This window comes from Tachypleus tridentatus, chromosome 8, assembly GCF_004210375.1.
Source record: "Tachypleus tridentatus isolate NWPU-2018 chromosome 8, ASM421037v1, whole genome shotgun sequence".
Classification (NCBI taxonomy): Eukaryota; Metazoa; Arthropoda; class Merostomata; order Xiphosura; family Limulidae; genus Tachypleus; species Tachypleus tridentatus.
Genome location: NC_134832.1, coordinates 135274020 through 135300144, shown reverse-complemented (window position 1 = coordinate 135300144; position 26125 = coordinate 135274020). Strand labels below are relative to the sequence as shown.

Below are 26125 nucleotides of genomic sequence, written 5' to 3'. Positions count from 1 at the left end.
TTATATCTATATAGACTAGTAACTGTGTATATCTGTGCCACTGAGAAACTCTGAAACCTTATTTTTTTGTTTTTCTAGTGTCAGTATAAAAACTATGATATTGTGTCTCATATCTCAATGTTGTAGTTTGCTTTATGTTGCTGAACATTAATACTCGTGTGGTTAAAACATAAAATCTAAACAGTTGTGAAACCAATGCACGATGAATCGATAAAAGTAAGAGAATATAAAATTACCAAAGTTTCTTCTGTGAGCTTTTGACCTTTGTACAGATGTATGTTGTACATGTGCAGAAAGCATTGATGATTGCAAATTCAGTACATTGTGTAAAGATTACCATGGTGAGGATGTGGCACAGAAAATGAGTGAAGAAGGTGAAAAAATACAGTTCATTACACTGGTTTCAATCACATTAGAATCTAAAAAAATTGGGAATATAACAATAAGTATGATGTTTAAGGATTAAAAGATGGGTCCTTTAAATTATATTTTATCACTTCATTCAACTTCTATGATGTGAGAAGTATAATCTATTTTAGAGTAGTCTTTCAAAATTTTTAACTTTATAGCCAAGCAAAAAATTAGTTACAGAAGATAAGAAAACTGGCAACACCTAATACATAATGTGTATAATGGTATAGTAAAAATGTTAATTTTGTGATATACCTTTTTTGTTACTTCAATTTTAAATGTATTTAAAGAACGACATGTACCAGTTGCTCTCCGGTGTACCCTAAACTAATTTTTGTTTGAAAGATTGTATCTCCTGGAAATTTTACCACAAAACATGTCATTAGACTTTTTGTTTAGAGTTTTACTTACTGTGTTTGAACTTCCTAGAAGCCGTTACAACTGATCATCAAATTTTAGTTGAAAAGAGTTGACTTTCATGACGTATCTTTATAGAACAACAAAGGATACGACAGAAGGAGAAAGAGGAAGCTTTAAAGCAAGCCAAAGAAGAGGTTGTAAAGAATCAGGAAAGTGCAGCTAACCAGTCTGTAGCAAATCTAGTACCAGGACTACCATCAATAAACATGCAGATGGTTCCTCAGATGGTTCAGCCACAGTTTGGAATACCAGTGCCAGGTAAAAAACAAAACAAAAAAACACACACACACTTCTCCCATAGGTAATGTATGGATTCTGTGTGTGTGTTTTTTTTTTCTAGTTAACATTTTCTTATCACAGAATTTAAATAGTATATGTACTTGATTCAAAACATTTGTAGTAATAACAAGAAGATTTGGAAACAAAGTTTAAATAGTGTGTTATAACTGTAAAAAAAAAAAAATTATCATCCTCTTTTCTGTTTTTATTTTCAGGCATGGTACCAGCTCCATCCATGGTAATCCCTCAGCTGCAAATTCCTGTGGGAGCTCCTCGAAACCCAGTAATGATGATGTCTCAAAACACACAACCAGTAGTTGGAGGCCATTCTCTGACCGTAATGGGTGGATTGCCTCCTGTCCCTAGTATGGCTCCAGTTTCTATCACCAGTGATGGATTACAACTTCAGCCTTTTAGTACAGCCCCAAATGTGGTTCAGTCAACACATCTATCTCCCAGCACAACAAATGCTGTCTCTCAGGCCATGGATCTTTCAGGAGATGCGACTCCAACAGAAGAAGAAGGGACTTGCTTGCCCATAGAATCGAACAATACAGACAAACAACCAACAACCATTACCACAACTAGTGGAGATTCATCTTCAGGATCATCTCTGCCTCATATTCCCTCGCTTTCAAATACTATGCCAACTGTTTCATCAGTTGATCAGATACATACAGGAGTTCCTCCTCCAGTTCAATCAACCATTCCACGGATGCCTTTCTTGCCTCCTGTCGGAAGCTTTCAGCCGCTAACTAGACCCTCTGGACACTTTCAAGGTGGTGCATTACAGGGAGGACCAGTGCCCTGGGGAACAGTGGCCAGTCAATTACCACAATCCACATCTAGTACAGGAGAGACTAATGCTACAGCCACAGTGGCAGTTCCATCACAGTTTGGTTCTCCACGTATACCTTACAGTGCTCCTCACCCACCTGTTGCAGGTCTTGGTTCACAGATGGCAGGTCCATACCAAGGTCAAGGACATAATAGTGTTAGAATACCAAATCCAGGTTTTTTTCACATGAGGCACCCATCTCCCTTGTCTAATAATAATTCAGGACAGCAACAACAGTCTGGGCCTCCTGGTGGTTCAGGAGTGCCTCGGTTTCTTCCGCCCAGACCAAACTTTCAACCATCTCAGTTTTCTCTTCCCAGCAGCCAACAGCAAAGTGAGACTCAGGAAAAAACAGAGAGTGACAGTGTCCGTCAGCAGAACTCACCAGAGAATGAAAGAAAGGTCTTACTTTCTCCTCCACAAACACCTCTTGATTTTGGTCCAAGACCTAGAGGACCAGCACCACCAGAACAAATTAACTTTCCTTCACAGCCACCTCTCCTAAGCCCTGTAAGAGGACCTCCACCACCACGTGGGTTTTCTCCCTATTGTGGACCTCGACCAAGAATGGATTTTAATGGACCACGACCGGGAATGGGACCTGGTCCACGAGGACCACCTTTTGGTTGGAATCGACCTCGTTTAAACTTTGGATCAGGTCCTGATAGGATGGGGCCTCGGCCAGGTTTTCCTCCTCCTAGAGAATTTTTTGATCCACGCTTTGGACGACCCGATTTTAAAGGAAGATTAATGAATGACAGGGAAAATATTGAACAGAGGTTCCCTGATCATCCTCCATTCCCTAAACCATGGGAACGAAATGAAGTTTGGGATGACCATGATTGGCAAAGAGAAAGGGGAAGAACAGGGCTGGACAGAGAACGAGACTATTGGAGGAAGGATCGTGGGGAATACAATGAAAGAGATCATGGAATACATAAAGATAGAGATATGGATAGAGATTGTAAGGATCGAGAGAGAAGTTGGGAAAAAGCTACTCAACAGAAGCACCCAAGAGAAAGGGATTCTAAAGAGAAATGTGATCACGATAGCTCCAAATCAGGTAGTGAAGAGACTTCAAGTACACACAGTAAACCTGTACAAAGTGAAGAAAATGTAAAAGTTCAAGAAAATGGAGAAAATAAATGACAAAAATCAGCTACAGTGACAGTCAGATAGTTTTGAACTTTAAAATTTGTTATAAAGGTGTAAACTGCATCCGTGTAAATTTGGTGAAATCAAGACAAGATGCCTTCACTAGCTTGAACTTTCAGAAAATCAACTATCTTCAAGGAAATTCATTTAATAGTTAAATACTGTTTATGAAGGTTTTCGAAACCTATGTTACAGTAAAATGCAGGACATGTTTTTATTGTGTATTATGTTTTTACATCACTTGAGACATAGCACTGTTGTTACAAATAGTTTTGTTATTAATGTCATAAGAAACTGCAACAATAAAATTGTTGAATAGTGGACGTTGGTGTTTATGTATAGGTCAGCATTAACTTTAGGAATACACGACATTTTGAAGTGGTTAGAAAAAGAAAAATTAATCACAGGTTAGTCTTAGTAACAAAAGGCATGTTTTAGTGAATTAATAGCCCTATCATTGTATATGTAAACCAAAATGTATGAAGTTTTTGAGCTTTAATATTGTGCTGCTATAATTTGCCGAGTTTTCTGGTCATTGGGTATTATTGTTTAAGAGAGCTGTAACATGAATGACTGATGTACCAGCAGTCACTGAGCCAGTTGTGAGTGATGAACCTGAAGAGATACTGTACATTGAATGAGTGAAATAATCCATGGGAACTCGACATCTTTCACACGTTATCATGAAGATGGACAATGAGAAATGTATTCAGTGCACCACAAGGTACTGTTGTTTTTTGTTTTTGAAATTGTCTTTACTAAAGATATACATAGGGTTTGTTTTATTTTATTTGTAGAGGTGTGTGTTTTGATGCTTTGAATGTACCCTATTCTTCTAGCTATTGCCTATTGTAGCATTAAATATGCTCTCATTTAGTGTGTACGTCTGTTAGAATTTCTATGAATGTCTCATTAATCTACTTAAAACTTGCGTACACGAGTTTTTAAAACATACCGCTTTACCAATCGGAAATGCTCGTTAAAGTTCCACGTTTTTTATATATATATATATATATATAAACTCTTATTAATAAAGTATGGAATACTGTGTTAGAGATTTCTATTTGGGGAACAAAAACTATAAGTGAAGAACAATAAAATATCATGAGGGAAAACATCATAATGTTTCAGAACTGATCAAAACCATCACTGGGTAGAACATACAAAAAAGACGAAAGAAGCATATAATGGAACCATTAATTCGTTAATCGCTTGAGTAGCTGTTGTGATTAGGTGATGTTTAGAAATACTATTAACAAGTTATCATAAAATAGGTTTAATCGTACTATGTTAGTGTTTTCTCTGTCTCATACATCGGTGGAAAAGTTTTGATTCTGTAATTGCTAACCCGAAAAGCAGGCGTTTTATTTGTCATCAAATATGTACAAGTAAAATCATGTTTATACACACAAGGGCACATACGAAACAACGTGGCATGTGTGTATATATATATATATACGTTTGTATATACATCTTTTAAGTAACTAGGGTTAATGTTTTCGTGTACATACGCCACAAATTAAAAACCCATAAATACTTTCACAAATATTCGTTAAATCTAAATAACAAGTTCATTATTTTACGTCGTAACGTTTCAAAACTTTGTTCCAGTTCCTTGTGTGCTTCACCTTCGTACGTTTGCTTGTTTTATCTTAGACTGACATGTGAATTTTAATCTTGTAAAGTGTCGTAAATATTCACAAAATACACGTTAACTGAAGTTATACATATTTGTGATTTCGTCTGCTTTTATAAAGTATATATGTTTGTGTGGTTTTTGAAGACTGGTTTATCATTTTTCCAACGTTTTTCAGTTTATTTTATCTGATTTTTCGAAAATGTAACTTAACTGCCTTAAATAGGGTATAAATATTTTAGGGTGTATGTAGGGTTAATGAAGTATTAACAAATTTAATTTGGTATAAAATCACGGAAAAGTGATGTGCTTTGTTCCCACTGTTCTACACCAGCCGTGACATAGACCAATTGGTACAACGCTCGGTTCACAATCTGTGAGTCACGGGATCGAAACCCGGTGACGAACATTCTCGCCTTTGGGGGAACCTGGGTGACGATGGCAATTGGTTGTTAAATGAGTGACCCAAACATTAGAGGTGGCTTGCTCCCAGTCGCTCGCCTTCGCTCTGGTTGGCAGTTGAGAATTAGGGACTGTGCCAGATGTATAAGCCTGTGACAAACATAAAATGAAAGTTCTACTGCTGTATAAGAACGTGCGCCCCAGACGGAACCAACAGAAAGCAAAACGTTTTGTGTTAATGATAAAAATAGTAATTTGATTTGCGACAGCATAGTACGGTATATATATTTTATATATACTATGATAGCATAGTACATAGTACGGTATATATATTTTCTAGTGCTTACAAGCAAGTTTTATATAAATACTTTGATGTATCAGCTCAGTAATGTTATACACGCGTGTTAAAGACCCTTTTTTGAATTTATTCTAAAGCTATTTCTAAAATTCGATTATTATATACAAGATAGAGAATTATGTAACTCAGCTTTTATCAACTTATGTTAAACACAGTAATATGGAATAATGTTTGCACGTATATGATTTTATTTCCTGATATAGTTTTAACTGTTTTCAAGGTTTGTTTGTTTTGTTTGTTGTTGTTGTTGTTTTGGGGGGGGGTCGAAGAAAAACAGACGAAGCATACTTAAATATTCTGCGCTGGGTTTCTGTCCCGCGATTCGCAGATTGTGTAGCCGTGTCTGTAACCACAAGTCTGTGGAAGGAGGGTGTAATGTAACATTCAGTCCCTCTATTATTTGTTAAAATATATTAAGTTCGAATATATCCCGTTTCCTGTATATAAAAACCAAAACGATATATTGGTCTGGAAATTTTGTAGTAATGCCAAACTTTTATTTGAATAACGTGTACTTATATAAAAAAAAAGGCCATATTTGTTTATGGGGGGGGTTAAAGTATTTGATTGTTATTTGCTGTAAACAATATCGTCCTGTTTAAAAAGGGCGAATTGAACAGAGTTAAGTAGTAGTAGTTCTGGCGAATTGTTAGTAAGATAATGACGTCTGATGGAACCTTGACCCCCTCATGTTGTCCGTAGGGGCGTTATAAAAGTGACAGTCAATCTCATTATTCGTTGGTAGAAGAGTAGCCCAAAAGTTGGCGATGGGTGGTGATGACTAGCTGCCTTCCCTGAAGTCTTACTACTAAATTAGTGACGGCTAGCGCAGATAGCTCCCTTGTAGCTTCGCGCGAAATTCATAACAAACCTAGAAACACTTCGCTACAAAAGCTGTACTGTACGCTTTCTACCTCTAGGGTTTAAACCCCAGACATTGTAACTTTGTCAGCGGCTGACCGCTGACCCATCGGAGGACGAGAGTAAAAGAAATAAAGCATTTGTGTCGTAGGTTTTGGACAATTCTCAGTATTAAATAGTTTTAATAATTGACAGTTACGGGTGTGATATCATAAATCAAAACCCAGAAACTTTGTTTTGTGGTTACTCTATCAGGATTTGACGGTCTTGGATTCGAAATGTGGTGCATCTAGACACTTCAAACGTGGATGTGTTGTAAGAGTGGCAGTCAATCCCGGTTAATAGGTGACTTTGGGTGGGGGATACTGCAAACTTTACGTTTTCCTTCTGATGCACAGTCCGAAAATAAGAACGGGGTATGCATGAACCGTATGGTTTCCAACCTGGAACTGACTGTTTAGTCCACTGTGTGTGAAGTGTTCATTCATTATGAACAAATAAATCGTAAACCAGAAACCTATTTTTCCATTACGCCGTTGTATGGTTATACAGTATTCCACCTGGTTTACCTGTTGTATAATTTTCAAATGCCAAAAGTAATTACAAAGTATGAATATGTATAATGAAATGTTTCGTGAACCGTAACAAGCGATCCCCGAAAGAACGTTTATAAAAACACAAACTGGAATTGTGATAAACCTAACTTTATCATACCTAACTGAACATTACGTTATTTGGTAAGTAAATGGTAGTGTAGTTGCTGGATTCCAGTTGGAACATATTTTTATACTTGTTGGTGTTGAAGTTCATCAAACAGATCTAACAACTGTAATGGCACACACTTCTCTAGGTCTCTCGCTTAATTCGTGTATATAATATATATATTATTAAATACTTAGAAAACAAATTAAAAATAAAGATTTTTATACACAAATTTTACATTGTATTTTTACAAGTTTTTTTTAATTATAAATGTTCTGTATTGTTTACTAATCCTGATTAGATTGGCTTTCTGACGTTAGAGCAACGTCTCCTACCTTACGTGGTTTTCTTTCTGCTGTTAAAAATTAAAGAAAGGTAACTCATATAACTTTGAAAAAGAGAACCTATCCTGCTCACTTGCCAAAATATTTGGCCCAGCATGGCCAAGCGTGTTAAGGCGTGCGACTCGTAATCTGAGGGTCGCGGGTTCGCATCCTCGTCGCGCCAAACATGCTCGCCCTTTCAGCCGTGGGGGTGTTATAATGTGACGGTCAATCCCACTATTCCTTGGTAAAAGAGTAGCCCAAGAGTTGGCGGTGGGTGGTGATGACTAGCTGCCTTCCCTCTAGTCTTACACTGCTAAATTAGGGACGGCTAGCACAGATAGCCCTCGAGTAGCTTTGTGCGAAATTCCAAAACAAACAAGCAAAAACATTTCGAAATCAACTCCACAAATCATAAAGCCAAACAAAAGTTGGTTATTGTTATTAAAAACAAGAGGAAATTTTCAGTAGTCGCGACACTTGAAATTATTGTAAGTGGGATTAGTGTGAATTAATCTATGTGACTTTTCATTCCCTCTTTTATTAGCTATATTTTTGTACTGTACTATGCGTGAAGTGTTCGTATACCCGATTCGATTTGATTACTCACCAGGAAGGCCTGGTATGGCCAGGTGGTTAAGACATTCGACTCGTAATTTGAGGGTCGCGGGCTCGAATCCCCGTCACGCCAAACATGCTCGCCCTTTCAGCCATGGGGGCGTTATATTGTGACGGTTAATCACACTATTCATTGGTAAAATAGTAGCCTAAAAGTTTGCGGTGAGTGGTGATGACTAGTTGCCTTTCCTCTAGTCTTACATTGCTAAATCAGGGACGGTTAGCGCAGATAGCCCTCGTACAGCTTTGCGCGAAATTCAAAAACAAAATTTATATAAATTTAGATGATGTTATTGAATTAGAAGACTATTTATAATAATAACACGACGCCTGTAATTAGAAGTTGAAAGCGAGGTAAATAAATTTAAGTACCAACGGTTAACCTTCGAATAACTAAAGTAAAGAGAGATCAAAATTTTTAGCTGACTCTGAACGAAATTCCCGGGGGTTGGTGCAAACGTTTAGTTTTGGTATAGGTGGCGTTGAAGCTTCTGCTCGTTGATCGTAGACAAGAACGAAGCAAAAAATCGATGCGGCCTTCTTAATAATACAAAATATTTCTATCTTGAGTGGACTTCTTTAATTTTTTTATTTCCTTTAACTAAGCTCAGGCTCGGCATGGCCAGATGATCAGGGCGCTCAACTCGTAATCTGAGAATCGCGGGTTCGAATCCCTGTCACAACAAACATGCTCCCCTTTTCAGTTGTGTGGGTGTATAATATGATGGTAAATCCTACTATTCATTGGCGATGGGTGGTGGTGACCAGTTGCCTTCCCTCTAGTTTTACACTGCTAAATTAGGGATGGCTAACGCGTATGGCCCTCGTGTAGGTTTGTGCGAAAATAAAAAAAAAACACAACAAACAGAATGTCTAGCAATCTGTCCTCAAATTGAATTTTTTAGGCAAAATTGGAGTAAATTAATGTATGAGGCCTTTGGTGCGGTCAAGTGTATTAATCTAAAAGGTTTGACTTTTTGAGTCCGAAACAGTTAGATCTCATATCGATTACGAACTAAAAGTTTGTACTTGATTTTTTTGTTCAAGTAATTGAAATTGATGCGTTAGCAATTTTGTGACCTGTAATTGGTAATTTGAAAGGAGTTGCTCTCAAATAAAAAAATATAACCGAACCTCTTCGGTAAATTACGGCCCTTTCCAAACGTGTTTTTTACGTATTAATTGGCGGTGGGTAGTGATGACCAGCTACCTTCCCTCTAGTCTACACTGCTAGATTAGGGACGGCTGGCGTAGATAGCCTTCGTGTAGCTTTTCCCGAAGTTCAGAACAAACCAAACGTATTTATTGTCATCCTTAAAATGTAAAAATAAATTAAACGTCAATAATGAAACCGACGTGGAAGTCTTGGGTAGGTTATGAAATGGCTTAACTTTTATCAGAACATATACAATTACAGTTTGGAATAAACTAAAAAAATACTAGAATGATAAAACGTATATCGTGAAAGTGAACAAACATATGTCGAATAAACACAATCCGGAATGAGTGGACTTAAATTAAGATGAAAAATATGTAATTTAAATATTTAGAGCGCACTTTCTCAACCTTTTGCTGTTTTGGTTTTGTATGCTGACAAAAAGTAGCAAAATCACGGGTTGATAATATAATATTATTTAAACCCATCAGGTACGATCATTTTTGTATAAATATGAAGATACTGTGATAACAAATTTATTAGTGTGCTTATATTCCGTTACTGGAGTTTTTTGATGTAAGGTGGTTTGGTGTAGTGGAAAGTGGGCGCCATCTTTGAATTAAGACAGTGATGACGTCATAGTTTTAGCATGTAATATGGATTTGATAACAGTATTATCTAGTACAAAAATTAAACCAATATCACTAGTATATATATAATATAACAAGCTATCCCGACCTGAATGAAACAACGTGCATACCGCAACTCACATCAGCTTCTCTAAAGGACGTGGCTATGACTAATTTGTGTACTATTTTTTTTACGTCGTCACGAACGGTGAAATGTGAACAAAACAACAGTTTCAACATTCGTATAATATCACTGTTCCAGCATTTTACACGTGCTAATCCTTCAGAAGTTCTGTGCATCTATTATACAAACACACTAAGCTAACTTGAAATAAATTTGTCAGTATTTTTACTGGAAAAACGTATTTTTTTACGTGTCAAAATGGTCAGTTTTCTCTTGGTATGGATATCTACAAAACGCAGGTTTCGAAAATATGATGTAGAGAATAATGAACTTTGATAGCAAGAGAAGAACACATACAAAAATAAAATAAATAAAATATTTATTATATGTATAAATTGTTAATTTTACTGACCGGCTTCATGATTTTCCAGTATATGTGTGTAATTAACTGCTTGGGGTAAAGAGATTTTCAATAACGTCTTTATTAATCAATTAACAAGCAAATATCTGGAGTCAGTGGGAAAGGATCATGAAGATAACCCTAGCGTTCTTAATATAGCCTGTAGGATCGATCATACGAGATAAAAATATTGAAGGAAGATAAACTAACCTGCACAGGTATTCTATTACTCCTTGAAATGAACGTGACCTCATTTGAAACGGTCTACACAACAGAACCAAGCAGATGTAAGTTATTTGGAATGATTGTTATAGTATGCAACCATTATCAATGGTAGAGAATTGGTGTAGGCCTACGATATTCGTGAATACTGTTTAGTTGGAAATCACAACAACGTACAGATCTTCTAAGTGTGTGTGTGTATATATATACACTTATATAAAGTTACTGTTGAGCCTAGATTAATGGGCATCACACCGTTAAAGGCAGATATTTTCGGTCTCTTACTTCTACTATTTGTTACCAAAATAAATTTTGCAACATGGGGCACGTCGATATTCCAGATTCAGGACAGTGTCTTTTAGTCTCGCTCTTTATATAGGCTCTTAACATAACGAGCAATTGACTTTTTCAGTGTGGTCAGGCTAAAGTGCACATTTTATGACCTCTTTTAGTGAGCTATTTTCAAAATTGCATAAAATAACTTTAAGCATAACACTACAGTACTCAAAATCTTTGTTTTTTTCTGTTTTCTAAGTATTTTTTTAATTATTATTCTGTGTTTTAATAAACATTTAAGAATTTCAGTACAAAGAGTATTTATTATTTGATGAATAAGTTTGCTGAAAGGGATAATGATCTTATAACTACCTGCACAGATATCTTTGTATGCCTATACGGTATAGAATTAAATTTCAAACAACAAGAAGGGTGACTGACACTCGTACATCTGCGATTTTTATTGGATCGGTTGCAAACCATATACCGTAACAAACGTTTTCACAGATTAAAAGTGCAATGTTATTACTCTGGAGAATTCCCATTGTAAACACTGTAAGATACATAAGCGGATACATTTTGCATTTCTCGGGGAAGGAATGTGCGCGTGCTCTGTTGCCTTCGAGAGAGTCATACTAAAACAATTTGCACTTCATCGAGGCTCGTCAGACACTTTAGCCACCGTTGTGGCCTTTGAGGACCAACTGCAACAACGCCATTACCGGTAAGTGTGACAAATAATCATCTATTAAAAATTTTATTACAAAGTAAACACATGACCAGTGACTTAAAGAATAAGAGTATAAGTTTGTTATACATGTATTTGTGATCTCACATAATATCTGTGACTTTTATATAGATATTATACTACATAATATCTGTAGTAAATTTTTACATATGCATGTAATATGGAATGAAAATACATTTAAAACAAACATATTTCTTTGTTCTGTTTAGTTAACGTTTTCACAGTATACGCAAAAACACTTTATATATATGTAATAGAATGACTTTAAATGCCCTCATCAAACAAAATGGAGGCCCTTAAAATTCAGGAATTTGGTTTGGGCAATTTCGAATCCAGCTTTATATGATTCATTTTTGAAGTTTTAAGAGTACCTTGCTATAGAGGGCATATGAACGTAGATAGAAGAGTGACCTCTATGTTGAGGTTCTACTGTATATTGTACATTATTTGTGAAATTGGCAATTCTTTGAAGTGCGACGCTTGGTACTGCGTTCTTAAATTAAAAGTTTTATTTGAAATCTGGTACATCGAACAAAAGACAAATACTATAGTATTTTAGGTATTTCATTGTTTAAATTACTAAAATTGTTTTTTTACAGTAGGAATCGTCAGACGCACTTAAAATGCATGGGTGTGTGTATGTATGTATGTAACCTAGTAGATTTAAGAACGAATTATTTTCCATTATCAGTACTTATTCCCAACATAATGTTGATGAATGAAGTCTGTAACCATGGTACCCAATGTGTTGGAGATGTTCCATCTATCGTACAAGGCTCAGCATGGCCACGTGGTTAAGGCACTCTAATCGAGGCTCGCGGGTTCGAATTCCCGTCACACCAACATGCTCGCCCTTTCAGCTGTGAAGGCGTTATAATGTGACGGTCGATCCGACTATTCGTTGGTAAAAAAAAGTAGCCTAACAGTTGGCAGTGGGTGGTGATGAATAGCTGCTTTCCCTCTAGTCTTACACAGTTAAATTAGAGATGGCTAGCGCTTATAGCCCTCGTGTAGTTTTGCGCGAAATTCAAAACACCAAACTTATTGCCTTTTGCTGTCTGTAGCCAGTTGTGGGAATGTAGTCACCCGTAATACTCGGATACAATTTGAAGTAGAAATAAAATAATCCTAAAAATTCTACAAGGTAAAGTTCCTAACCACCACCCTTTTATTTTCCAAACGATGTTAAACAGAATTATAAAAACTCTGCCTTAGTAGTTCATGAAATATCAACCTTCAATCTTTCTATTGAAGGTTCAAATATAATCCAGATCCGTTCAGAGAGACCAAATATCTGAAATTAGTCTTTTCATATTCGTATGCTGAACAAAAATTTAAACTTTTTTTTTACGTTTCTTAAGAATAGTTGGTAATGGTTGGTATTTACACTGAACAAAAATATAAATGCCCCATGTGAAATATTTGTGTCACATGAAGAGTATCACCCAAAGTTAGTGTATACTCCTTCTCCTTGTACAAAATGGATATTTCTCTTGTTTAGTGTTCCAAATTTGAGTCTACCACTGCCTGTGAGCATTTGCTCAGTGATGCGTTAATGTCACTGAGTGCATGGATGTGGCATATCCAGACGCTGCTCAAACAGAATGAGCAGTACTCGGACACTCCTTATACTGGGGTCAATAAAAGGCCACCCCAAAATGTCAAATTTTGACAAAAGCAGCAATGCCTCAGATGACTCCAGTCATGCGGGAACGTGCCATTGGCATGTTGGAAGCAGGAATGTCCACCAGAGCAGTCACTGTGCAACTGAATGCTCACTATTGGACGATAGGACGTTTGAGAGTTCGTTTTCTACAGACGGGCAGTACTGCAAATCGACCTCATCCACATCGGCCACGTGTGACCACCCCATCACAGGATCGCCACATCCGTCTTGTTCACATGGAGGTGGTGGTGTTATAGTGTGGGCAGGCATCGTGTATGGGCAAAGAACACAATTGCACTTCATTGAGGGGAACTTGAATGGGCAACGATATCGGGACGAGATCCTCAACCCAATTGTAGTGCCGTTTGTCCGGCAGCATAATGTCACCTTCCAACATGACAATGCCCGACCACATGTTGCCAGGATCTGCACCCAGTTCCATGAAACTGAGCACATTCCAGTTCTGGACTGGCCTGCGTATTCGCCAGACATGTCGCCCATAGAGACGTGTTAGCGACCGTGTTCCAGTTCCGGATAATGTGCGTCACCTCCGTGTGGCATTCCATCAAGAATGGAATAACATCCCACAGGCCACCATAGACAACCTGGTGAACTCGATGCGAAGGAGATGTGTTGCTCTGACAGAAGCAAATGGTGGACACACAAGATACTGAACAGTGAATTTCTTCAGCCTGACTCCTACCATGTTTGAAGGAGTGACAGTCCTGTTCATATGCCAATATCAAGATGTAATGGACAGTGATTTGAAGATTATTCAATAACAAAATGAATTTTGGTTGATTTCATATATTGCATGTCCCTAATGTTAATAAAAACTCAAAAGTCTGACATGTGGCGTTTATATTTTTGTTCAGTGTACTAACTTCTATCTTTCCAGTCTGTCACTTTAAAATTAGGGATGATTAGTGCAGACATTAATTGAGAATTCAGCCATTGAAGCTTCATATAGATTTCAACAAAGCGTCCTAAATGAGACTTGTAGTAAATCATACCCCAGAAGTGATAAGCAGAATGTATCATCTTGTAACAAAAACATTAGTGGCAAATTTCGTCCACATGCCTAATGCAAAAGTGTGCGACACTATGAAGGTTTTGGTGTACGTAAGTTACTTTCATAGCATATCCATTCAACTGTCATGAACCTCAAGAAGCTGAATAATAAACTAGATATTCATGTCAGTCCAGTGGAAGAAATACCATTCAAGTTACGAAACATAGAGCCTTTGATTTCTTTGTGATTGGGTTATGGAAACATGTTGGTAATTCGTCGTCTTTATACAATAGATATATTGTGGAAAATCTGCAAGAAGGTGTGGTATGCTTCAGACAACAGCTTTATGGTGAACTCTTTTGCAATAAAAACTACGCTGCAGAAGTCATTGTTAAGATGCATAGATATCAGATTGGACATGATCAGACGTAGCAACATGGTAAAGCTCCAGAAACACTTTATTGTAATACATTCAACCTCTTTATACAGGAATTTTGTGTGTGTGTGTAAGAAACATTGTTTGATGTAAAGTTCGAATCAATCAAAATCACTTTTAATTCATTAGTCATAGATACTTTATATTCTGATTAAATATTATATTTGTTGCCTATTAACAAACTGTTACCAAGGAACGTCGTATATCTATTCCAATTCCCTCCGCTAGTACAGCGGTATATCTTCAGATTTACAACGCTAAAATCAGGGGTTCGATTCCCCTCGATGGTCTCAGCATATGGCCCGATGTGGCTTTGCTATAAGAAAACACACACATCTGTTCCAGTAGTGTTTTGTTTGTCAACTAGAAGTAGTCTTCAAAGCAATTCTTCCTCCATGACTCGTTTTATTTTTACAAAAAACAACAACCTAGAATATGCTGGACAATGTGAGCTATATCTAGGTCAGCTAAATTACGTTTCTGGGGAAAATTAGGCTGTTACGTTAATAGAAAGATGTTTCAAAACAACGGAAATGACTTCTGACAATAAATCATGACACCTTAGCCCAAATGGATGCGCGTGTACTATAACTTATGTAACCGAGAACACTTTATAACCATGTACTTTTATTATCATCATGCCTAGAAATAAAAATGTTAAATGCAATAATTTATCAGTCATTAAAATCACTGTCGTGCACATTCAACTGGAAAAGCTACGACGATCATATACTTCGAATGGTTTGGTAAAACAAACCTTTAGGAAAACTATTTTTTAAAAAGGCATCTGCATTCCTGGCACTGCCGTATCAAACCATCTTAAACCAAGTATAATCGTGATGTTAAAAAAATAAACATAGATTCAAAAAGTCCTGATACAAAATTATAAAAACTATAAACCGAGCACTTTCAGAAGGTAGGTCTCTTCATAGGCAAAACAAGTATAATCATAATCAATAGTAACATCAAGATAAAAAAATAAGTGGTAAAACATCAACAAAGAACAACAGCTTTTAGCCTTAACCACATTCTTGAGTTTTGTCATTAAAATGTAAACAGTTCGTCCAACTGTTGTGACTTTTTATGTTAACATCCAAATAATCATTTAACCATATGACTTCTGGTCTTTGAATATCCAACAAAAAATCTTATTTAAAGCCATGTATAAGCATTCCCGAATAAAAACACAACATATATTTTGTTAATAAATTGTAACAAAGTAAAAGGAAATTACTAAAACGAGTTGTTTTCACGCGAAAATTCAATGATTTGTCTGAGATGATAAAACACAAGTAAACAACACTGTTTTAGTTCGTTACTTTGTTTAATTCAAGGTACTCGAATGATTTACGGATGTAGAAAAAACGGATGGCACGTCGTACTTTGAATCTAATGGGGAAAAGGAAGAATACAATCAACAAAACAGATAAATATAAGAAAAATTCATTCGATAAAAGAACTGGCTAAAGATAGATGCAAAAAAAAGTGTGTGTTTTTTTAATAAAGACTCGAAAGCAATGTGTAAGAGAATTGACAAAATATGTGGGAGACAGACATCTTCATCAACAGATTGCTAAAAATCAAAAAAAGACCTATACATGTAAAGGAGAGAAAAATTGGAGAAGTGGTTAGAATACATCAAAGGGCTTTACGATGACGAAAAATTGAAAACTGTGTTTAGAAATAATTTTAAGGGCCCTTCTGTTGTGGAAGAATTAAGATGTGTAGTTAAAATAAAAATTAAAGCTGGAAAATCACCTGGATTAGAATCGAAATGACTGAGGGATTACATGAGTTTGGTATTGACAAGGCCATGAATTTTTAAAATAACATCTATGAAACAGGCCATATCCTAATAGCTTTATCAAAATCAATATAAACTACCAAAGAAACCAGGCACGAATGTATGTGAACCACACTGAACAACAAGTGTTATGAGCCACCTGACAAAAATATTGAGACAGTTATGATGAAAGCAATATTGGAAGCTAACCTGAAATGACAGAGGAACAATATGGATTTGTCAGAGGTAAAGACACAGTTAATGCACTTTACATCATGAGGGCTATCATAGAGCGTGTAATCGAAGTGCAGCTCAAACACCAATAAAACAGAAACAATGGTTACATCAAAGAAAAATAACAGTCCAAAATATGACACTTCTGAATCAAATGTACGAGTTGAAAGACTTAGGGACATAGATTACATCAGATGGAAATGTCCAAATGAGATCAAGAGCAAAATTGCACAGACTAAGAAAAGATTAAGATAAAAATATATTGAATGACAAAGGTATATCAATGAAATTACACAAAGAGTTCTTAGTTGCTACATCTAACCATTCTTGATGTACGATTACAAATCATGGACAATAAACAAACATAGAAAAATTATTAATGTGGCCAAAATATGGTTCCTTCTCAGAATGTTTAGAGATTTACACAAAGCTTAGAAAACAAATGAAGTTTTACAACAAGCAGGAACAAACAAACATCCATAAAAAATACCGAAAAGACAAGCAGCATTTTTTGGGCATGTGATGAGAGAGGAGATTGAATATTTGGTAAACTTTGGGGAGTCCTGGACAATTTAACAATTTGGCTGCACAAAGAGAAGATGACTGATGTAATCACAAGTGCTTGGGGCTGAGAAGGGTGGAGAGACAAGATTGCCTACACAACAAAGCGTTGCACTTAGTGATGACTTTACATGTTTAATACTTCAGTTGTGGAAACAAGGACTTTGTTATTCTAAAACCAATAGTAAACAATTTTCTATCCTTTACGGTTGTGCAATATTCTCAGATTTAACTGATTTTTGCCTTGATATTAGATAGGTACATTTTAAAACAGAAGGATAAGGGAAATATTGAAGTAAATCTAAATTTTAATAAACAACCGAGTAGAAACTAAGAAATAGCTAAATATGTGTCAAAGCAAAAGCGTAATGTGCATATTTGCATAGATTCTGAAGAATTGTCTTTCTACCATGTCTTTTGATCTCCCAACCGTGCTATTTTTGGAGATGATATTCCCTAAATTTACTCATGTCTCAAACTGAGTAGAACAAGATGCAGCTTTATTTTGATTAAAACTAGTACCTCGTTTTGCTCATAAGCAACACGATATCCCGCAAAATTTCTACATCAATGTCTAACAGGAACTCATTGTCCTTTTATGAGGCTAATGCTGATGCATCCATTAAACCAAGCTTTAGTTTTCAAAATGCTTGGTTAAGTTCCTAGCTTCATCTGAAGTGTACCTCAGTTTTTCTGAAAGCAGAAGTGATGTTTCTGTCTTCGAGAAGTTGGCTATATATTAACGCAAGAACAATGGAACTGCTGAATCCTCACTTGGCTACAAGTTGAAGCTAATTTCTCACATAGCTTTTCTAACTGGATTCACAGAGAATCCATCTCTCCCTACAATGTGAAAAAGGAACTTATTTTCTGTGCACGTGAATGAACACATTCCTCGTTTCAGTTTGAAGCCTTCTTTATAAATCTGTTAAAATTATATTATTAGATTTTCAAGCATAGACTTGGACATGTGATCAAACACCAAAACATCTTTGTTGAAGACTAGGCACCTGTCTAATTATAGTTCTTTAAGTTTAAGTTCAATTCTTCTTTCGAAAATTGTGATCACGTTACATATGTTAAGTAGCATGAAGCAGAATTCGTAAAAGCCTTCTTTCGTGTTAAAAATAGCTGTAGGCTCACTTTTATCATCTGGCCCAAATTGTCAAAATTTAGATGCCATATCTAAAGTTTTGAAATAATCAGAATCTTCTAACAAATCAAAACATTCATCTCTCCATAGTAAAGGGAATGTATCTTTACGTGTAACCGAGTTTACCATCTAAGATCAACACAAAACTTGACATTCCTTCCTTCTTCCTGACAATCGCTAATGGAGACGACCAAACACTCTTAAGAAATTATATGACCCTATCCTTCAATAACTATTCTATTTCAACACTGAAGACATCCCATTGTTCTTGGAAAGCTGATACAGAAACTGCTTTATTGGACAAGCACTTTCTTAATCTATGTAATATCAGGCCATTGTTGTTTAACCCAAATTACCATGTGGTCTTACAAACAAATCACCGTATCTAACTAACTAGTCACAGAGTTGATTTCACTCATTAAGTCTAGATTGTTTTCATGGTCTTCAACCACCAACCTCTGATGATGTGTTGATAGCCATTTACTTGTTTTTGGTCATGATGGAGTGGACATACCCCTAAATCACCACTAATGTTAGTTATTCTACTTCATTTACAACACTTCCAACAATACCAGTGTATATCTGAATCGTCAATCACCATTGATTACAGAGAGCACTGACAGTACATCTCTCTTTGGTTAAATTACTACTTAAGCTAATGTTGTCTGCTTTTTTAACAGGAATATTATTATCTCATATGTGACTTCTATAACTTCATTAAACAGTACTGATGCACTAGACTTTGTACGTAGTAAACTATAAACACCAGTTGTGTATGAGAAGGTACTATTATTTCTTCTGCTACATTCACTCATGCAGTTTACTGTTCCTGGACTCAGTGTTGTAGATACTGGATGACGCTCCTTTGGTATATCGATTCCCTGTTGCAAGGACAAAACTACTGAGGAATTTCTGCAGTATATCTATCCTGAGGATGACAATACTAGATCTGAAATTGAAAACAACTATTTTCGTTTTGTGGACGACATTTCAAGATAGTCCCAGAGATCTACTTCTCCTCTAATGTATAGTTTATCACCATTTGCTAGAACAAAGTCATTATCCACTGAACAGAGTGGTAGTTTAACTTAGAGGTCTGACTTTCTCGCCCTTGTACCCTCCCGGTTACAATATACGTTTTAATAAGTCCCAAGAGAGCCAATTACTAGGACTTGTGTAGTTTTCTGTGGTATTTGTTACTATCTACCACCTATTGTTAGTTATCCTTGACCTGCTTAGCTACTGGACGTTGTTGATAACCTTGCCTATTTTGCTGCTTAACAAATTACAGCTGCCGTTGCTTGATTGACATCTGCTGAGCCTTTGGCTGAAAACTGCCTCTGTTAATATGAGGATGTCTCTCATACTCAGTTTGTATTCAATATTCTGTGTCTAGCTATTTATATATTTGCAAAAGTTTTAACAGTTGTTTCTGCTTTCTGTTTTGGTAAGCTTACTTCCTCATGATTCATTGTCAAATAATTTAAAGAAACTATATGTATTTGTTTCCAAAATAAGTAGAGAGTAAAGAATCTAATATGTCCATTGGAACGAGCTTAAATACTGTTGTTAGTATTGGATTCCTAGCTAGGAACTACTTTTTTGTTTTTGACATTTTACACAATATTCATATAATTCTTTTATCATGTTATCCTAGTAAACTATCTTACTAATTGTAATGTAAGTCTCTTCATTAACTGAGCGTGCTGTAAGGGACTAGCATAATATACGCTTATTAATTTATTTATTAGACTTGTGAGAACAGATGTCCCAGAATTAGTTCTTTCTGACTTACATGGTGGTCAGTAATGAGATAAATTAATTAGTTTCTCCTTTGTTTCTTAGTAACTGTGTATTCTTATGGCTCGCATATTACTGTATCTTGATACCATGTTTCTTCATAACCATCTCTGTAATTTCACTTGCTTTACTTACTTTGCCAACTTCATACTTAACTGGTTGTGTTTTACTTAAATAATCTACATTAGAATGTTTTCTGCCAGGTGTATGCACAACTTCACAGTCATAGTTTTGTAGCAATAAATACCATTTACCTAATCTGGTGCCCGGCATGGCAAGGGGGGTTAAGGCTTTCGACTCGTTATCTCAGGGTCGCGGTTTCGAATCCCGGTGGCACCAAAAGTGCTAGCCCTTTCAGCCGTGGGGGCGTTATAATGTCACGGTCAATCCCACTGTTCGTTGATAAAAGAGTAGCCGAAGAGTTGATGGTGGGTGGTGATGACTAGCTGCCTTCCCTCTGGTCTTACACTGCGAAACTAAGGACGGCTAGTGCAGGTAGCCCTTGAGTAGCTGTGCGCGAAATTAAAAACAAACAAATAAACAAACCTAATCTGAATGATGGACACTTCAAAATTATAAATCACACGTGCTCTCTTTTCAGTAGAAAGAATATGAAGTGAAAATAAATCTTTAACGCACGTACATGTATATAGTAAATTACCTTAGTTAGCCATTATCTGTAATTATAGTAAAATATGTGCCACAAACAAATAATATAAATATTTTAATACCCTGCTACAGTCATCACCAAACCTCTCCTGCTATTGAATAATTTTATCTTCCTTACTTGGTTGTCTACTATAATAAAATACTGAATGATCCTTCTTACTGTATATCGTGATGCATCAGTACTTAACACAAATTAGTTATTAAAGTTTAGGTAAATCAATATGAGAACTTGTGTCAAGGCATCTTTTAATTTCTCAAATGATACTTGTCTGTTTTTAGTAGTTTTTAAAAGACTACTTTTTCATTTCTTAGTTCAGTTAAAGGTCCAGCTAAAGATGTGAAGTGCAATACAAGTCTTAGTATAAAACAAAAAACAGTTATCCAAGAAATGTTTCAATGTATTTAACCTTCTTAGTTCTTGCATACTTTTAGTTTATTAAGGTTGAATTTTACACCATTAATGGTTACAGCGTGATTTAAATATTCGCCTTCCATTCTATGGAATTAACATTTTGATGGTTTCAACTTGAGACCTTAGCGTATCCTTTCAAAGGCATGATGCAGGCATTTTAAGTCCTCATCAAAGCTAGTTATCGAGACAACAAAGGCATTCAGAATCTTGTAATCTAGATAGGAGGGCGATATTCATTAGTGTCTGAAAAATATATGATGCATTGTATAATGTAATGGCATACAGTAAACTCTTCCTGTAAGTGCTCGACTATTTTGACCATCCTTTGAACTACATTTAATCATGAAAGTATGACTTTTAATATAATAAGTGCACCTTCACGACATTTAGCAAGCATTCAATAAACAATGCAAGCTTTTTACGCACAAAAACTGACTTTTTAAATTAAGTTTTTATGCTAAAGATTTGACTGTGAACTTACGAAGACGAAGTCTAACTCAAACTCTGACAAGTGTTAGAAGATGTCGTGTTAAAATCTAATTTGTTTTACCTTACAATTTTCATATTTTATTTGCTTAACCTCTAGAACATCCTCGTGAATTAATATAATAATTTTTGTTTCTGTACTAGAACTTTACTTTTGTTTTTGTACTGGAACTTTACATTCTACCTGTTATTGTTTCTTCCCAAATACCACTTTAATATACTTAACTGATCTTGTAGCCAGCACAAGAATATACGAAAAAACTACTATTTTTTTCTAACATACCCAATTATCTACTAGAGCAAGTTTTGAGGTTATTCTCCCCATCTCTATCTTAAGAACATAAAACTCCTCCTACTGCATACCCTGCATGCTTCAGTACTTAATATAAAACCCTTAATTACTTACTAATAACACTATGTAACACAACTTTTGTTCCTGGATAGTATGTGTTATTTCTTAATTGCTTATGTTGTAAAAGTATAGAAAATGGCCATTATTCCCTTCAAACTTTGCTTTTTTGACCTGGATAATGAAATTTAGAAATTTTCTCTGTAAAAACGTTTTCATTTACATAAGGTCTGAATAAAACAACATATGAATCAAGATTTACATGTATTTGTACTAAAGCTATACAAAAATGAACAAAAATGTTTAGAAGTGAGTAGTTTTTGGAGATTTGCGGCGGCAATATAAATCACTTTCACGTATCAGACCCCAAATTTAGTCTCCCATCATGTTTTCGCTATACACTCCTTGGTATATCATGGTCCAGTATATCATGGTGGAAGCGCTCGCCTTGCTCCTCTGAGTATGCTCCCATGTTCTTGAATTTATCAAGATGAGCGTCAAGGACATGGACTTTCAGGGACATCCTGCAGCCCATTTTGCCGTAGTTCTTCGCCAGAGCCTCAACCAGTTCCATATAATTTTCGGTCTTGTGATTGCCCAAGAAGACCCGGACCACTGCGACAAAGCTGCCCCAAGCTTTTTTTTTCATTCCTACTGAGCTTCTTGAGTATTTTTGTGCACTCCAGGATCTTCTATATTTATGGTCCAACGAAGACACCAGCTTTGACCTTTGCCTCAGACAGCTTAGGGAAGAAGTCTCGAAGGTACTTGAAGGCTGCTGACTCCTTATCAATAGCTGTAACAAATTGTTTCATAAGACCTAATTTTATGTGCAATGATGGGAACAACACCTTCTGGAGGTCCACTAGTGGCTCACACCTGACATTATGTCTCCCCACAGAAACTCGGTCCATTGAGGTCAGTGCTTCCTGTTGTAGTGCGTTGCAGTGTCCTTGCTGTCCCAAAGGCAAATATAACAGGGCAACTTGGTAAAGCCTTGAAGACCCATCAGGAATGCCACCATTTTGAAGTATCTGATAACCTCCCAGCCATACTTATCATACTTCAAGGCAGATGCTGTCACAGAGTACTTTTTCACTCTTGTCTTGATAAATTGGCCACATACATAGCAGAATGCGTCTGAAGAATGCTTGCAGCTTCTTGATGCCATCTCTGATAAAATAAGATAGGTCTATATGTTCACTCAGGCAGCTAGGATTAAACTAAAGTAGTAAGTAATGAGCCACTGTATATATATTACTATGAAAAGTTCTAGAAAATTCTAAAAGGTTCTTGAAAATTCTCGTAAGCTCTACAACATTCTAGAAAATTATTGTAAGTTCTTCAACATTATGGAAAATTGCTTGAAAATACTTGTAAGTTCGAGAAAATTTTAATTCAGCTACTCAGCTCTGAATCTACCTGTAATGTTCTGGAAAATAGGTAAATTTGAAATTTCATTACCCAGGCTACAGAAGCAAAGTTTGAAGAGAAAAATAGGTCTTTTCCATTTACTTTAAGTATAATCAATTGTTAAATAACACTTTGTGCCTAGGAACAAAAAAAAAGTAAACATTTTGTGACACAGTGTTATATGTCTGTACATGTTAAGTTGTGTAACGCATGTGAAGTTCGTCTGCATACCTTGGTGAGAAATTTATCTAAGTTTATCTATTGTGTTCTTTATCTCATTTTAAAAGTTTTTGACGTTTACACTTTAATTACTCTTATACCAATTAATTGAAAATATACACAAAAACAAGAAATGTTGTACTCGTGTGTGTGTGTGTGTGTGTGTATTGTTAACCCTAATTTTCTGTAGGGTTATCACTGGTATTTTACTATTTTTTTAAATTTTGAATATTGAGTTAGGAAAGTAAAATAATAAGATGCTCAAAAAGTAAAATGTCATATAACTATTGTAATCTAACTGTCTCTCTAATTAAGGTATAAGTGTTTTCAAGTATTTCCATTATTTGCTATAGGTGAACTCATTTAACAACTTTGCATCAGAAGTCTAAAAATCTCTTTAGAAGAAGGTAGTCTATTACATAATTCAGTAACAAAATCACCTTTTGTTATTCATTATAAATAATGTATTTACAACCATTAAAAATACAATATGTAAAAGGGAGGTGAGGCACGTGAGTTTCACTTCGTGGTTTATATCTCTGTAAATAAAAATGACTGGGGGCTATATATTTAGATTATGAATTAGCAGTATATCTGTACTATAAATTTGTCATTTGTATTAGAACTCAGAATACAGTGAGAAGATTATCTAAATTTGATAACATGGAGCAAACAATATTGAAAATTTGTGTATGTAAGTTATTTCAAAATTAAAACTTCTATGATATTGTTTGTTTGTTTGTTTTAGTTTTTGAATTTTGCAGAAAGCTACTCGAGGGCTATCTGTGCTAGCCGTCTCTAATTTAGCAGTGTAAGACTAGAGGGAAGACAGCTAGTCATCATCACCCACCGCCAACTCTTGGGCTACTCTTTACCAACGAATAGTGGGATTGACCGTAACTTTATAACGCCCTCACAGCTGAAAGGGCGAGCATGTTTGGCGCGACGCGGATGCGAACCCGCGACCCTCAGATTACGAGTTGCACGTCTGAACACACTTGGCTATGCCAGGCCTATAATATTGAAACTTGATTTATTAACTGCATCTTGATGCCAAGTTTGTTAACATAAATTAGCTTGATTAAATTTTGAATGTAAGTTATTAAAAAAGATCATGATATATGCACTTTTACTTATCTGTAGGCCCAGCATGGCCAGGTGGGTTAAGGCGTTCGACTCGTAATCTCAGTGTCGCAGGTTCGAATCCTCGTCTTACCAAACATGCTCGCCCTTTCAGTCGTGGGGACGTTATAATGCGACACTAGAATATTTAAGATCGTGAATTTTAAGAGATATTAATTGGTTTGGTTAGTTTTGAATTTCGCGCAAAGCTACTTGAGGGCTATTGTGCTAGCCGTCCCTAATTTAGCAGAGTAAAACTAGAGGGAAGGCAGCTAGTCATCACCATCCACCGCCAACTCTTGAGCTACTCTTTTATTTACGAATAGTGGGATTGATCGTAACATTATAACGCCCCCATGGCTTAGAGGGCAAGCATGTTTGGTGTGACGGGGATTCGAATCCTCGACCCTTAAATTACGAGTCAAGTGCCGTAGCCACCATGCCTGGCAAATTATTTTGAACTGACGAAAACAATAAAATTTTGCAAAATATTATGAAATATATAGTAATTTACACTGTACACAGTCGTTTACTGTTTTTCTAAATGAAATCACTTCATTCATTCAATAACTTGGATATGAAGGGTTATGATTCCACGTTGAAATTTTTTCACTGCATGCTCTATTATACTTTACTGTAACTGTCAGTAGTATAAAAGAAACATAAATCTAAACATTTAAAGTAAAATTAATACTGTGGTAATCATCGTTTATTTATTAAATATTTCTTACCCGTATTATGGTCCGCAGAAAATGTATTCCTTGTAAATGATTGTTTGAAAATTTGTTTTTTATATTCTCTTAATAGAAAACTTCGAAAAATACCAAAAGAAAGGGGATATACCCATCAACAACATATAGCCTTGATCTTTATCCTTAACTTCTATGAAAACTTATGACTGGCTAAGTTATTGACCTTTCTAAACAAAAATACGTTTATTTTTGTTGAGTTAAATAGAATATATCCAGTAGAAGATTTAAGAATGGAATGTTGAGCAGATGACAAAATATTTTCTGGAGCTGGTAATTGTTAAAATCAGTTCAGTTCTCACATCATCGTAGCTTCAACAAACGCTCAAACGCTTATATTTGCTTGATATATAACTTAACGGTTTATTTTGAGTATGTAAGTAAACAAAGTGTTCTACAAGTGCACGCTAATATGAAAGTCTTAATAGGATGGCCAGTCAGAGAATTTATATATATATATTAATATATTAGTTAATTTACCGATAGCACAGCTGGTTTATTTC

The 26125-nt window shown here is 35.7% G+C and overlaps 1 protein-coding gene across 5 annotated transcripts in view; it reads left to right on the top strand.

Moving 5' to 3' along the window:
* Positions 1–3426, top strand: part of LOC143223567 (uncharacterized) — a 50025-nt gene extending 46599 nt beyond the window's left edge. For all 5 annotated transcript variants that reach the window (XM_076451678.1, XM_076451677.1, XM_076451676.1 and 2 more), the window contains 2 exons: positions 907–1089; positions 1326–3426. In XM_076451678.1, coding sequence (XP_076307793.1) covers positions 907–1089; positions 1326–3097 — 1955 coding nt within the window. In that variant the 3' untranslated portion in view covers positions 3098–3426. The remainder of the gene's footprint in view (positions 1–906; positions 1090–1325) is intronic.
* Positions 3427–26125: the final 22699 nt, after the last annotated feature.